At 53.3% G+C, this 14,073-nt stretch overlaps 1 protein-coding gene across 6 annotated transcripts; it reads right to left on the bottom strand.

The window, feature by feature from the left end:
• Positions 1-1,301: 1,301 nt before the first annotated feature.
• On the bottom strand, positions 1,302-12,504 carry Ptpn7 (protein tyrosine phosphatase non-receptor type 7). 6 transcript variants are annotated; one of them, XM_047520891.1, is made up of 11 exons: positions 12,413-12,504; positions 11,281-11,453; positions 10,620-10,803; positions 10,248-10,332; positions 8,845-8,921; positions 7,367-7,504; positions 6,899-7,009; positions 6,074-6,231; positions 3,856-3,969; positions 2,900-3,018; positions 1,302-2,457 (listed from the first exon to the last, which is right to left on the bottom strand). In XM_047520891.1, exons 2-10 carry the CDS (start codon positions 11,400-11,402, stop codon positions 2,925-2,927), a joined length of 1,083 nt encoding a protein of 360 aa, XP_047376847.1. In that variant the 5' UTR covers positions 11,403-11,453; positions 12,413-12,504; the 3' UTR covers positions 1,302-2,457; positions 2,900-2,924. The 6 variants fall into 6 exon arrangements, with proteins under 6 accessions (XP_047376847.1, XP_047376848.1, XP_047376845.1 ...); XM_047520892.1 differs by having other exon boundaries at positions 1,302-2,350; XM_047520889.1 differs by having other exon boundaries at positions 1,302-3,018.
• Positions 12,505-14,073: the final 1,569 nt, after the last annotated feature.

The raw sequence follows: 14,073 nt of genomic DNA, 5'->3' as shown, positions 1-14,073 counted from the left end.
CCAGCGGAGAGTAACAGCCACATATGGGTCTTTTAATACTCCATCTTGTGTTGTTACCCACAACTTACCCAGGGCACTTGTTTAGGAGGACTCTGGTCCAAAGTGAAATAGATGTTTGAACTTGATGCTGATTATTGCTAGTATCATGGTGATAATAAAACAGACAAAAATCCTGGCAGGGGATCCCCAGTGAGGAACATCTGTGGCAAAAGGAAATATGTACTGTTTTGGTAAAAAGCAAAGTTTTCTTTCAGAGCAGAACTGATAGTGGGTGCTGCGGGGCACAGAGATGTCCCCACTCCTCCCTTGCAGGAACTAACCACCGGGCCTGCTCAGTCAGCAGGCTGATCACCCAACCAGCTGTACCTCACCAGTCCCCAGCTTCAGGGTAGTCTCTAGCCTTTGCTGGATGCTCCTTTGGATTTGGAATCAACTCTGGTGGTCAAAGGCAAATAAACTATCAACATCAATCATATCCATCAAACCTGCCCAAGAGTTAGATGACCCCAAATGTTCAAATAGTTGCCAAAGTGGAGGAATCCCTGCCTTAAACCAGTATAATGTTCTGGTTTATTAAGCACTGTCTGTCTAATCTCTTCCCTTTCTAAGTCCCTCTTTAGCTCCTGATGTACTTGGTATGTCTGAGTGACTGAATGTGTCTCCTCCAAATTCATATGTTGAAATCCTAATCCCCCAGTGATGGTATTAGGAGGTGGGGCATTTGCAGGTGATTAAGTCCTGAGGTGGAGCCCTACTGGATAGGATTAGTGTCCTTATAAAAGAGGAGGGAGAGAGAGAGGGAGAGGGAAAACATGTAGCCCAGCCCAGAGCCTATGCCCCTTCCACCAGGCAGAGAGAAGGCTCTGTTTATGAGCCAGCGTGTGGGCCCTAACAAGCACATTGATCTTGGACTTCCTATCATTCAGAGCAGTGAGACACAAATTTCTGGAATTTTTGTTTGTTTTTGTGGTCCTGGATACAGGACCTTATACGGGCTAGGCAAGCTACCTACCACTGAGCTATATCCCCAGCCTCAATTTCTATTGTTTATAAGCCACCCAATTTAAGCTATTTTGTTACAGTAGCCTGGGCAGGCTAAGATAGCATGTACCTCAGTCTCATTTCCTAAATTGACTTACAGTTGCATTTTGTTTCCTATCCTTGGAAGGGCCAGAAAAATGAATATCCCAGGGGTAAAGATTGCTGCAGCCTGTAACCGGTCTATGGAGTACACTCTATTGCTCTAAAGAGTCCCAGAGGCTTAAGAAGATGGAAAGACAGAATCAATCAGTCATCCAAGAAGTCTTTATTTTTTCCTCTTGGTTACTTCTCCAGAGCTGGTACCCTCTGAGCTCTGGAGCAAGGTTGGAATCACAGTGCAGGAGGGTACCCATGGGGCTATGCCATTGCTTTTCTCCAGACTGGGTCTGAGCTCAGGGCAGGATCAGGCACTTAAGAGCCCTCCACCTAGCTTGGGTGGCACAGATGGTAGCGCCTCCCACAGGGCTCCAGAAGGTGGAGGTGCAGGTGTGCCCAACCTAGGCCTATAAAGCATGGAAGGACTTCTCCATAAGGCCAAGCAGAAGCGTGAAGAAAATGAACCTCAACAGCAGCACTGCATGTCCTTTAAAAGAGACGTCGTGAAGCGGGAGCCCAGCTGCTTTCCGGGACCAGCTCCTTGGGGTTTCCATGGAGAACAGGTGTCAGTCACTAGGGCCAGGAGGAATGGTGCTTTATTCCCATCATTCCCAGAGGCAGGCTGTCTCAGAGTCAAAGAAGGCTCAGGGTTTGGGTGCCTTCCTAAGGTGCTGTAGTTCAGCCCTGAGATAGATCTGGGTTGCTCTGGAAGTCGTGTTGATGCTGAGATGAATAAGGTGAATTAGTTCTCTGGGGTAGATGTAAGGGGTCACAATTCAGTGTGAGTCCTTCTGTCTGCACAGGGTGGTTGGAACCCAGATTGTTCTGGAAACAGCCAAGCTCTCCAGGCATACCCTGCAAATGCAGGACATGGAGGATATGGTGGGGATGGATGTCCTAGAATCAGATGGAGTTCTTTGTCTCTGCCTGTCTTCTCTTTCTTTGGTACTTCCTGGACACCCAGGGTATCTTCTGAGGTCATAGAGCAAAGCAGAGAGTGTTGGGGCTCCACAGAAAGTGGATGGGGTGAGTGGCAGGCAGTTATGTAGGCAGGAGCAGACTTCTTGGCCTCTGATTGGTCCCCACATGTTCCCTCTTCCCGAGATTTCAACTGCCATGCCTGGTCACCTCCGTAGGCTCCTCCCAGGACGCGTGCATGGAAGCAGGGCTCATTCGGGTCTTTGTTCACCTTCGAGGGGTCATCCAGTACTCACTGATATGTAGGGTGGGATAGGGAGCACGTGCCAGGGTCCTGAGGATCTGACTGAGGTCAGAACCAAACTTTTCCCAGCTCTTCTCTGGCCAGGGCATAGGCAGGGCCTGGGCAGAGGAAAATCTTGGGATCACCCTCTTACCAGCCCCAGGAAGAGGGGAGACCACTGGAACAGCTTCTAGGGACTTCTCTGATTGCCCCCCTTATGACAGCAAAGCACTTTATGTCTATATCATAGATCAGAAAATTGAAGCTCACAAAGAGCATTTTTGAGAAGGACAACATATTTGGGCTTCTGGCTCAGTCTGTGCCAGCTCCTATCTTTAAGGTCAGAGATTTGGAGGCTCCTCTATTGTCCATCTGGGGCGACTAGAGGAAGCAGAAGAGTGACCAGTGGCGACACCTGGAGCCTGGCCTCTCCTTCTTGCTGATGAAGCGTCCTGGGCCCCTAAGTGCTCACTAATGGGGCACCCCTTCCCATTCCTGTGCAGGGGTACTCCAGCTCTGACAGCCCACTTCCCAGACCCAGGCCTGAAGGGAGGTTGGCACCTGGGCTGGTGGAGGGTGGCAGGGGTCAGGGGCTGGGTTCCTGGGGCAGCTGGGCTGCGTACAGGGCCAAAGTGTGGTGCAGGAACTGGTATTGCTCTGCAGTCTGAATCATCCCCCCTCTGCAAGGAGAAACAGACCAACCATGAGCAAGGGAGGGCCAGGGAGCTTGCCGAACGCCTGCGGTCAAACATCTCCATGGTCCTACTGGAAAGTCCTGTCTCTCTCCCTCCCATGTGTTCATCCTACTTTCTATTCCTCCTTGAGGTCACTCAAGCTTCCCCTCAAGAGAGGAAGGCTGGGTACTGAGGGGGAAGTACCCCACATTGACACTTGGTCTTCTCTGGTCCATTCAGCTCCTGAGCAAAACCAGACCTCTGATTTCCTCAGGTTGGGCCAGGAATATTCCCAACCCTCAAGTTTTCCTCTTTTCAATAATCCTAAAAGTAAAAATAGTAATTCTGTGCATTTGCATAATATTTTCCAAAATATTTTCATGTGATTTAATTCATCCCTTCCAATAGCACTCTGAGCATGAAGAAATAGGGCGCAGAGAAATTCTGTGACAGCTCAGTAAGATGCAAGTAGGAATCTGAACACTGCTCCTCTGTCTCTAAACCCAGTGAGCATCTGTGACTCGCCCATGGCCACCTCATATCTAGAATCAACTGCATCTTATTTTCCAGCTTTCCTGACTAGGCATTTGGAAGGGGCTGGGGAATGCATGAGAGATTGACAGGTCATGGAAAATCCATAGGGCGGCATATTGAATTCCAGGCCCCAAGATGTAATTCCACATAGAGGTTCATTCCTGGGTGTTATCTGCAAAACCGACAGCTCTTTAAACCAAAGGGGCACTTTCCTTTCTTGAAAGAGTGCTTGATGGTGATAGTGACGCGTCAGCCCAAGGGTCCCATGCCACTCATTAGCATGACTAGTCTTGTTTATCATACACCCACCTGTCTAGTCGCAGTTGGCACACAATGCCCAGAATATCCACTTCACCTCGGGCCTTCAGCTGTTGGCAGCCAATTCGGGTGGCGATGAAGCAGCCTGTCCGGCCAATCCCTGCACTGGATATAACCAGAGAGAAGATGAGGAGGTCACAGGAGGGAAGAAGCGAGGGAGTGGAGTGAACAGGAAATGTGGGAGCTGGGCTCCAAAACTATGGACAAAAATGGGACCTGCTGGGCATGATGGTGTGAATTTATAATCCCAGAGGCTCCGGAGGCTGAGGCAGGAGGATTGGGGGTTCAAAACCAGCCTCAGGAACTTAGCGAGACCCTAAGCAACTCAGTGAGTCCCTGTTTCAAAATAAAATACAAAAAAAGGGCTGGGGATGTGGCTCAGTGGTTGAGCACCCTTGGGTTCAATCCCTAGTACCAAAAAGCAAAAAGAAAAAAAAACCCTGCAGTTGCTGAATTTGCGGGGCAGGATTCTGAGGATGGAGCACTGCACCTCAGGTCTCAGCACCCTGTGGATTATAGCTGGACTGGGATGAACCCAGGGCCTCCTGCGTGCTACGCTTGCGCTCTACCACTGAACCACGCCCCGCCCTGAGTTCACACTCCTCCTTAGCCTTTCTCCAGCCCTCGTCCTGTTCACCTTCCGGTTCCTGTGAACACTGTGATGGTCTCTTTTCTGCTTACCAGTCTACAACAGTTCTCAGCGGAGAATGCCCCACATGTGGGCTGGTTGACCCCTCGGGCCCTCCTTATCTGCCCATGACTTCCTCCAGCTCAGACTCAGCCTCCACAGCTGCCCAGGCTTGGTCCCTCTCTTGCCTCCCCCCACCCCCTCCCACAGTCCTCTTCTCTCAGCTCTGTTCTATCCTGCCCTTTGTTCCAAAACACTCTCTTTCCGTCTTAAGCAAGTCTTGCATGAGACCCTGAGAGAACCACCAATGACCCCCAGCACCTATGTCCAGAGGTCACCTGTGGGTGGGCCCAGGAGCCCCCTCCATTTGTACTTTTTGCCTGGATGTTGTTGTATTAGGAGTCCACTCCCAGTGGTCTCCTCGTTTTGTCTCGTCCCCTGCACCATCCCCCACTCACTCCTACTTTGCCTCTGTAGCCAAAGCATCCTTTTAAGATAGTAAATCTGAGCCAGGTGTGCTGGAGCATGCCTGGAACCTCAGCACACTTAGAAGGCTGAGGCAGGAGGATCACAAGTTTGAGGCCAGCCTGGGCAGCTTAAAGAGACCTTCAGCAACTTAGCGAGACCCTGTTTCAAAATAAAGTAGAAAGGGCTGGTGATGTAGCTGGTGGCAGAGCACTTGCCTAGCATGCGTGAGGCCCTGGGTTCCACCCCCAGTGCCCAAATGAACAAAACCAAAGAAACTCAAAGAAATAAAGTGGCAAACCCAAGGTCTTGTGTTCTATCCCCAGCACCTAAATAAATAAACATAAGACAAATCCAAATGTCTTAGTGAGTCCCATGGGTCTACTCTTCACGTGGCCTTCCCTGGCCTTCTAGACTCGTCTACCGTCACTATTCCCACACACGATGGCTCCCCCTCTAATCCCACTCCCAGCAATGTACCAAGATTTAAATTTCTTCTCTGGGCCTTTGCATATGCTATGCCATCTGCTCGGAATGCTTCCCCGGTCCCCTTTTCACTCCATCAATTTCCTTTCAGGTCCTAGTGTAGTTCAGATGTCCTTCCTCTTGGAAAACCACCTCTGGCCAAAGTCAGGGTGAGGCAACTTGATTCCACACTCCCCATCCCAGCCCTCCTGGCCTCATGTGGAGTTGACTTTTTTGGTCTGCTATCATTCCCACCAGGTCCCAAAACTGTCAGGGAAGAAAGATTTTGAGGACTGCTATCTGCTTAGAGTCTAACATTGTGCCTGACAATAATAGGTTTTCCATAAAAGCTTGTTGAGTGAATAAATGAGCCCCCAACATCAGGGACTCTTGACAGTCACCCAGGAGCTTCCTGATATTCTATCCCCTCTCTGCATTGTGCCTGGGTGTGCAGACCAGATGTCTGGGTTCTGCACGAAGGAGGTCGGAAGAACAGAACACTCGCTGAATGACAGAGGTTCCTGTCCAAGTGAGAGTTGGGTCTACCTGAGGCTGTTCTGCTTAGAACCTCCTCCCAGCAGAGACCCAGTGGGAGGGAGGGGAGCACGGGACCCAGGGATCCAGGCCACCACGGAGGCGGCGGCCCCGCACCTGCAGTGGACTACGATGGGCCCCGTGTTGGCGGCGGTCTCCGGGCTCTCCTCCACCTCGGCCACCAGGCGCAGCAGGGGCCCAGCCGATTCTGGAGTCTGGTGGTCAGGCCAGGCTGAGAAGAGGATGTGCTTCACTGACCGGCGTTCCTCCTGGTGCTGGGACAGAGACACGTGTGAGAAGCAGGCCTGGTGGAGGGCTCTGTCAGAGGAGGGCAGGACCTACAATAAGCCCGGGAGGACTCATCAACTCAGAGCAGACACTGTCCTTTCCAGGAGCATTGTCCTGGAAGAGGGAAAGACCCAAGTTCAAGTCTTGACTCTGCCTCTAACTAGCACATAACCCCGTTTTTTGTTTTTTTTTTTTCCTAGAAAGTGAGAACAGTGATGTCATATTGACTTACTACCTGGGATGCTTGGACACTAATGAATCGGCAGAGAAATGTTTTGGAAAATGTAAGACACTATGCAATGATAGACGACCTTGTAAAGCACCTTCGCATGGATTGTCCTATGTCCCTTTCAACCTCCTCTCATTCCTTCAGCACGCTCCTGGACCCTGCTCCCCTTGCCTGGGCCGTTCAGCATAGGTGGGTGTTGCTTCCTGTCAGTTCCTATTTGATTTGTTCGCTCTGCACTCTTAGACTAGAGGCTACCTGAGGTCAGTGCCCAAGTCTCCCTTCTGTGGCTCAAGCACCTCTTTTAGACGTGGGCTCAAGGTTGAGATGAGTAAGCTGGGCTCCCAGTGGAGGTTGGGCCTGAGTCCCAGAGATGCTAGGGTGGTCCTACTTCCCTGTGAACTGGGCCTGGCCCCAAGGGGTGGTACCTGGATGACAAGCTGCCGAACAGTGTATTCTGGGCGCTCTTTCATGTCCTGGATGCGTATCTGGAAGGGTCCATAGGTTTCCTCTTTAGTGGGCCAGTAGTGGACACATTTCTAGAAGGGAGGGAACTGGGAGTCAGAGGGGGGTGTCTCTCAGTTGCAGCAGGGGTGGGAGAGCTCAGAGGAGGGTATCCCCTCCCCACATCTCACCCCCACTGGGGGAAGTCAGCAACTGGGGCCTGGCTCTCCTGAGGTTGACCCTGCAGGCCAAGTGTTTGCCCCATCCCATATTTTGACCAAGACCCCCCTACCCAGGGTATATACATACCTCAAGCAAGAGTTGGGGTTGGCTGTCAGTGTTCTCAGCTCTCAGGAAGCCTGTGGTGCCAAGCTGCCCGCATGGGTGTAAGTGTGTTGGGGTAGGATGTAGCCCTTTTGGGGTTCACCAAGGACTGTGGCTCTGCCACCTACCTCCTTGCCCTCCCGGAGCTGAGTGAGCATGACAATAAGGCACACTTCTTCTTGCCACACCATCTCCCAGAAGTCTGACACGGTGTTGGGCATGGGGCCCTGGGTCGCGATGTAGACCTTCTCCTGTCCATCGTAGCCCTGGAGGGAGGGGGTGCAGGAGCTCAGGGAAGCAGTGAGATTGGAGTGCAGGGGAAGCCTAGACTCTGCGGTGCTGGGATCAGGCTGAAGCCAGTGAACACGCACATGTGTACCAGCACACACTCAGAAGCCACAGGGTGGAAAGGACAAGTTTTGTTTTGTTTTATCTTGTTTAATTGCAAGCCAGGCAAGTGCTCTACCACTGAGCTACATCCCTGGCCTAGACACGGGTTCTGGAATGAGGAACAGGTGAATTCAAATCCCTGTTCTGATATCTCCTAGTTGTGCTACTATGAGCATGTTACCTAGCTTCTGTAAGTCCCATTTTCCTCATCTGCAAACTGGGCATAATGATATCATATCTCTCTTGCAGGAACGTAGTGTGGATTAAATTTAATACACTATATTAAAAGTCCAGCATATATCAGGTGCTGTTTAAAAGTTTGTTCCCTTCCTCCCCTGCTGCTTTCTTCTAGCACAAAATGCCAAAAGTGTTCACTGATTGTGAATTAATGCTTCTCTTTTATGTATTACTTTTATACATTTAGCAGTGAAATGTAGGACCCTCTCCCTAGCCTGTCTCTCTCCCCTTCAGGATCCTCAGCTTCCTGTTCCTCAAGATGACAGTGAAATCCAGCACACTGTTCTGCTAGTTTCAGATGAACAGTGGAAGACCATGTGTCCCCACTGCTTTCCTGACAATAGCTAATTTCTGCAGCCCTGATTGCTGTCATACCCATGTCGGCCAGTAGAGGGCGCTACTTCTATTTCTATTTAGAGTGGATAGAGATGAGCAGTTGGGGTAGAGAGCCCATCTTGCCTTCAGGTTCCTATTAGCTGGACATCAATTCAATCATTTCCACAAAGGAGAGGCTGCTTCAAAGCTCAGGGCAAGGGTGAGGGTGGGGGGCTCCCCTATTTGCATTGGCCTTTCCCATAAGGATCTGACTGGTTGTGGGGGGTGCTCCTATTTGTATTGGTCTCTCCCATGAAGATCTCAGGAGTGATTAGCCTTTAAGAAGTTAGTGACTAGGTTCAAAAATGCTAGCTTCTTGCCAGGTTTAGAGAGTTGACATACACAGGGTGATATGGTAGTTGAAGGAGATTTGGCAATCTCTTCTTTTCAGAAATTTTTAGCATTTGCTGTTTTCTTATTGGTGTCTTTGGGTTTGTTCAGTGGCCATCCCAGCCTGGCAGGGCTATGACAGCAGTGAGTCAGAGCAGGGAGGGACACCAATGCACCCGACCCACCAGCCACACCTGGAAGGTATCATGTGACCTCTTCAAACACAATCCCACCAACACTCCCATTCCCCCCAGTACTGCGGCAGGCTACTCACTCGGATGTAGTTGGCATTGATATAATCCCCGTCCTCCTGGCTCTGTACCCGACCAAGACAGACACGGCTCTGAGGATCTAGGAAGTAAAAATCAGTGGCGGTCAGAGGTCAAATGGTGACCAACTAATACAGACTCTAACTGGGTCAGAGGACCCAGTTATCACAGTACTTTGTATATAGCAAGTAGCCTGATACCCATTGGATTATTTTATATGTAGATAATAGGGAGCCACAGAGTATTTTTGAGCAGGAGAGTGATATCAATTTCCAGCAATAATCTGGGAAGGCTGAGTGGTATTGTGCGGAACAGACTAGAGAGGAGAGGGCATGGAGCCACAAAGTTCAAACAGGAAGTTCTTGTAACAGTCTACTCTTCAGATCAATGAGGGTGCAGAACAGGAAAATACCAATAAAAATAGAAAAAAGAAATACTGTAGAGAAACAGTGTTTTTCCAGTGGTGAATACCGGGTTCAGATGAGTGATTGCCCCAGATCACTTGATGGTTAAGAGGGACTAGGACTCAGATTTCATTCAGCCACTAGATCCTGTGGTCTCTCCTCTAAGGGGAAGGGATTTCTCCAGATCAAATCCAAATGAAGATAAAGAAGCAGGCCTGTGAGGAAAGGGGAGGGATTCTCCCCTCATGGGCCAGCCTCACTAGGAACAGAGGCCGCCCCGAAGTCAGGGGAACCTCAGGCAAGGGGACTGCCCCTCTCTGGTGGCTGCAGGGCTGGTCAGAATTAGGAAAAGGATTAAACTCATTCCTCTCTCCACTTGGAGGAACACTCCCAGCCCCTGGATCCATCCAAGTTGGCAGAGGGTGCAAGAGGAGGAGGGGAGTGTCCGCAGGAGGTAACACCAGTGCCAGTCACTGCAGGTGGCCGGCCGGCCGGGGCTGCCTGTGGGGAGAGGACCTGTCAGCCCAGGTCCCCATCCAACCTGCCTCTGCTCTCTGCCCTGCCTCCATGTGTGTTTCTCAAAGCCCTCTACATTTGGGGGCATCATCCCAGAAGCCTCTTCTGCTGTGAAGCCTTCCTACATGAGAGGAAGATGAGGAAGTTGTGGTACAAGGAGCTGTGTGACCTTGGGCAAGCGATGCAACTGTTCTGTCCCTTGGTTTTCTCATTTGTGAAATGGGCACAATAACACCATCTTGCCAACTTCATAGGGACCCTGGGAGAAGTGAGTTCACAGAAGGTGGAAGGCGGTACCTGGCACACAGTAGGCATCTGCAAATTTATCATTGCTGCTGCCGTGATTATTGCCCCTTTTTTCCCCTACCAGGGAAAGATGTTCCAAGCCCTCTTGTCCTTCCTTGACCCAGGCTGTGCATCTTGCCTTCTGAAACTTGCCAGTGCTGGGCAGAGTGCCCACCTCCCTCCATCCCCACTGCCGCTCTTACTTGGCAAGATGGTTTTGTACCGGTCCTTGGAGGCATGACCAGGGATATCTAGGTCTTCAGGGTTGACGAAGTTCGAGGGGATCTTCTGGCAGGGGGAGACATGAGTGAACAGCTGCTCCTCTCCCCAGCCTCCTTTTCTCCCCTTTCCCCCTTTCCTGGCAGGGTTGGGCCCTGGCCATCCCCTCTTGGCATTGCTATGGAGGCCTGGATAGGGTGGAAACGTGGGGGCAGCCTCCTCTCCTGAGTCCCAGCATTTTCTTTGCTCTGGGTGCAAAGAGCAGACATGCCTGAGGTGCCCATGATGGATTGCAATCAGCTGGTCACTTCAGATGCAAAGGATAGAGTGATGCAGAAGGGACCCCAAGTTCTTACCAAGAATTCTTCTTCCAGTTGCTTGGGGCTGGGTGGCTGGTGCTGCAGGGCCCAGCAGGTAAGGGGGTGTCCAGCTGTGCGCAGAAACTGTAGGGTGACCTCCCGGGGTGTGTTCACTGAGCAGATGGGCTCCACGGTGCCCAAGGAGCGCACGTCCAGCATCAGAGCCACGTTGGAGCCCCGCCTAGAAAGCACCCAATAACAACTGCTCACCTTACAATTATGATGTGTAGGGTACATTTGAGGAGGCTGCTCAGTGCTCCAGAGTGAATGCAAGGGTCCAGGGCCCTTCGGCATGGTTTTGTCCCTTTGTCAGCCAGATGAGGGAACACCCGAGCAACGGCTCTTCCCAGCTACCTGCCTCTCCTCCTTCTCAAGCTGGTCCCCGGGCTCAGACCTACACCCAACCTCGCCCCAGGGACAGCCATCCAAACATGGGATTTAGGGTGCAGGTTCAGGGTTGACATGAAACTTTGTGTCCCAGAAACACAAAGAAAATGCAAAAGATATGCAAATTAATGTCATCGATTTCCTTTCCAGATTGGAGTCCAAAGCAGAGGGCCTCTGGACAAGGCTGTGAGAACTGGCGGGGCAGCTGGAGGGCAGGGGGAGCGACCCAAGAGCCACGGCTGGGAAGACCCCGCTCCGGGAAAGATCTTACCTCTCCTGCAGCCGGACGTGCTTCTTGGCTGGTGCTTTGGTGGGCGGAGGTTGGGTCATGGTGGCCCCCAAAGATGAGCTCGGCAGCGGTGCTCTGGAGCGCCCCCCACGGGTCTGGACCATGCTGGGGTGGGGCGCTGGCCCAAGGGAGGCTCACTCAGCCATGAGGTCTGCCTGGAAGACAAGCCCTACAACTGCTGGCCTCTGACCTGTCTGGCCAGAAGGAGGCTGGCAAGCCCCGTTCCCCAAGAGGTGGCCTCATTTTCACCCTGGGAAGGACAGGATCTCTTTGATGGGATTCAGGGCACAGGCTGTCTGTGGTTAGAGTAAGGAAAAGGTAAAGGGTGGAGTTATGGATGAAGATAGGAAAGAATCCAGAGGGAGGAAGAGGGAGGGGCGACAGGACCCTAAGCTGGGGTTCAGGTGAGAGGAGGCCAGGGAGAAAGGTCAATGATGTGAAGGGACAAAGCTCTCAGAAGCCACCCTGACTCCAACCATCGGGCAAGAAAGCAAAGGCCTCCAGCAGTGTTGGAGGCAGTTGGAGACCCAGACCTTCCGGGTCGCTGGCCCCTCGCAGGGTCCTCTCCTAACTGCTGGTAGTTCCAAAATAATTTCTGGTTTCTGGGGTCTCTGTCCAGGGAGGTTAGCCTGGGGGTGTTTCCTTCCTCCTCCTGCCCTTCCCCCATCTCCCGCCTCTGTAACCGTCACAGGAAATGGCCTCACCAAGCCCTTGAGCGACAGTGCATGGTGAGGCGACAGCTAGGGGCATGAGTGGGGGCATGGAGGTGACGAAGCCTTCTCTTCTGGGGGGCAGTCCCCATCGTCCAGAGTCAGGGTCACAGGTGCTGAGATGGCGGGTGTAAGTTGCTGAGCCCTCAGGGATGGAGGTGAGGGGCAGCGTGGGCCCTGGCAGATGCGGGTGGAGAGGGCTTCTCCTGCAGCACCAGGGGCCTTCCCTCTGCTCTCCTCATGCTCCCCGTGGCTTTCCTGTCCTCCTGGCCTCGGGGACGTCAGGTGTATGGGCGCCCACTCCCCGCAGGCACCTCGGGCCCACTCCCCCTCCCACGCCCCCGTCCCCAGGGCTGTCCCCACCCTGGGGCACAGCACTCTTGCTCCCTGCTTCAGGTACTTACTGGAGCAGCTGTGCTCCCCAGGCTGCCTCCTGCCAGCTGTCTATCAGTCTGTTGGTCTGTCTTTGAGGGCTGAGAAGGATTCAGGAAGCCAGTTTCCTCCCTCCGCCCCTCCTCGCTTCCACCCACGCACACCCCAGCTTGCTCGTGCTGCCCTCCCGCGCCTGTGCAGCTGCCACCAGGGGTCGGTGCCTCCTGCCTGTGCGTCTAGGGACAGGCTGGCCATGTCCGGGCACCTTTGCCAGGGCCCAGGTCCTGTTCCTGGGAATAGGTGAGGGACTGGGCCTTCCATGGGCACCCGGCTCCTCTGGCTCCTAAGCCCTCTCCTCTCCTGACACACTACTTCTCTGGGTCTGGTTGCTGGGCAGAGCTCAGATGACCCCCCTACTCCATGCCATCTCACAAAGAACCCAGGGTGCTCCTAGTCGACCCGACCACACCAGAGACTTATTTCCACTCCTCTGCTCTGCCCAGGAGCCATCTCCCTGGAAGCCTTTGCTGGAAAGTCATGGCCAAGAACAGGCTGCAGCTTCCTGGAGCAGATGTGGCCCAGACATGGGGTGGGAAGGGGAGGCAGGAATCCTTGCTGGACGTGGAATGGGAGGGCCCCTGGCCAGCCAGGAAGGTCTTCCTCAGGCCCCAGCCCTGTCCTGGCTCTCAGCTCCCTTGGCCTGCACACAGGGGCACAGACAGCAGAGCTGACTTGGAGACAGTCTGGGGGCTTCCCCCAGGTCCCCTGGGCTCCTCCCAGAACCTGACATCTTTTCAGAAGACGTACGAGTCGTTGACAGGCTCTGGCCCTCACACCAGTGGACCCCCATGTCCTCTTCACTACTGGGGCACCTGGAGGCCTGGGACTTGGGGAGCAGCCCCCAAGTCCAAGACTCCCGGACCCCCACCCCTGCCTGGCTCTGGTAGGCCCCTTCTTACACCTGTGACATTCCAAACCTCCTTCCCGGCCCCCGCTCGCCCCCTCCGCATTCCCTCTCTTCCTCCCACTTCCCTGATTCAGTTGTCAAACAGTGACAGCAAAAAAGAAGTGATGTACATTGGCACAGGGGAGGACATCGGGGGCGGTGGGAGGGGAGGGCCTTCAGCTGACCCTTGCGGGAGGATTTTGAGGTGACGAACAAGGGTGACCCTTTGGTGGTGCAGGACGCCTCCTGGCACCTGCCCTTGCCCTGGGCAATTGGGAGGGCCTGGCTCTTCTGAGCCTCCCCTTGGCTAACTGATCCTGGCTCCTTCTTCCCTGTCCTTGGGGCTCCTCTAAGAATGGTGGGTCACCCTGAGGAGGAGACTGGATGGAGCTGGGAAGTATTTGGCTGCAGAGCCAGAGACAGGTGGCAGGAGCAGGAGCCTGGGAATCCCTAGGTCACTGTGGGCAGTGACCTGAGGTTGGCCTCTGCCTTGACTTCCCCACGTGGGTCAGCGTTTCTACTGGCCAGTGGTGTGGGCCCTGAGTAAAGGAGGGGGCAGGAGGGGATTGGAAAGAGGGCCCCCTCTGGGCGGGCTGTTGATGGTGATCAAGAACAGGAAGCTAGGATACCACAGGGGTGGGGAGGAGGAAGTGGGCAAAGACTCCCCACCACTGGCCTGCCTGGTGCCCCCAGGTTTCCACGTCCCAGCCTGTGGGCTGTGAATGCACCCTGGCCTCTCAAAGGCTG

This window comes from Sciurus carolinensis, chromosome 12, assembly GCF_902686445.1.
Source record: "Sciurus carolinensis chromosome 12, mSciCar1.2, whole genome shotgun sequence".
Lineage (NCBI taxonomy): Eukaryota > Metazoa > Chordata > Mammalia > Rodentia > Sciuridae > Sciurus > Sciurus carolinensis.
Note: the sequence above shows the minus strand (reverse complement) of the source record. Positions and strands in the feature narration are given on the sequence as shown.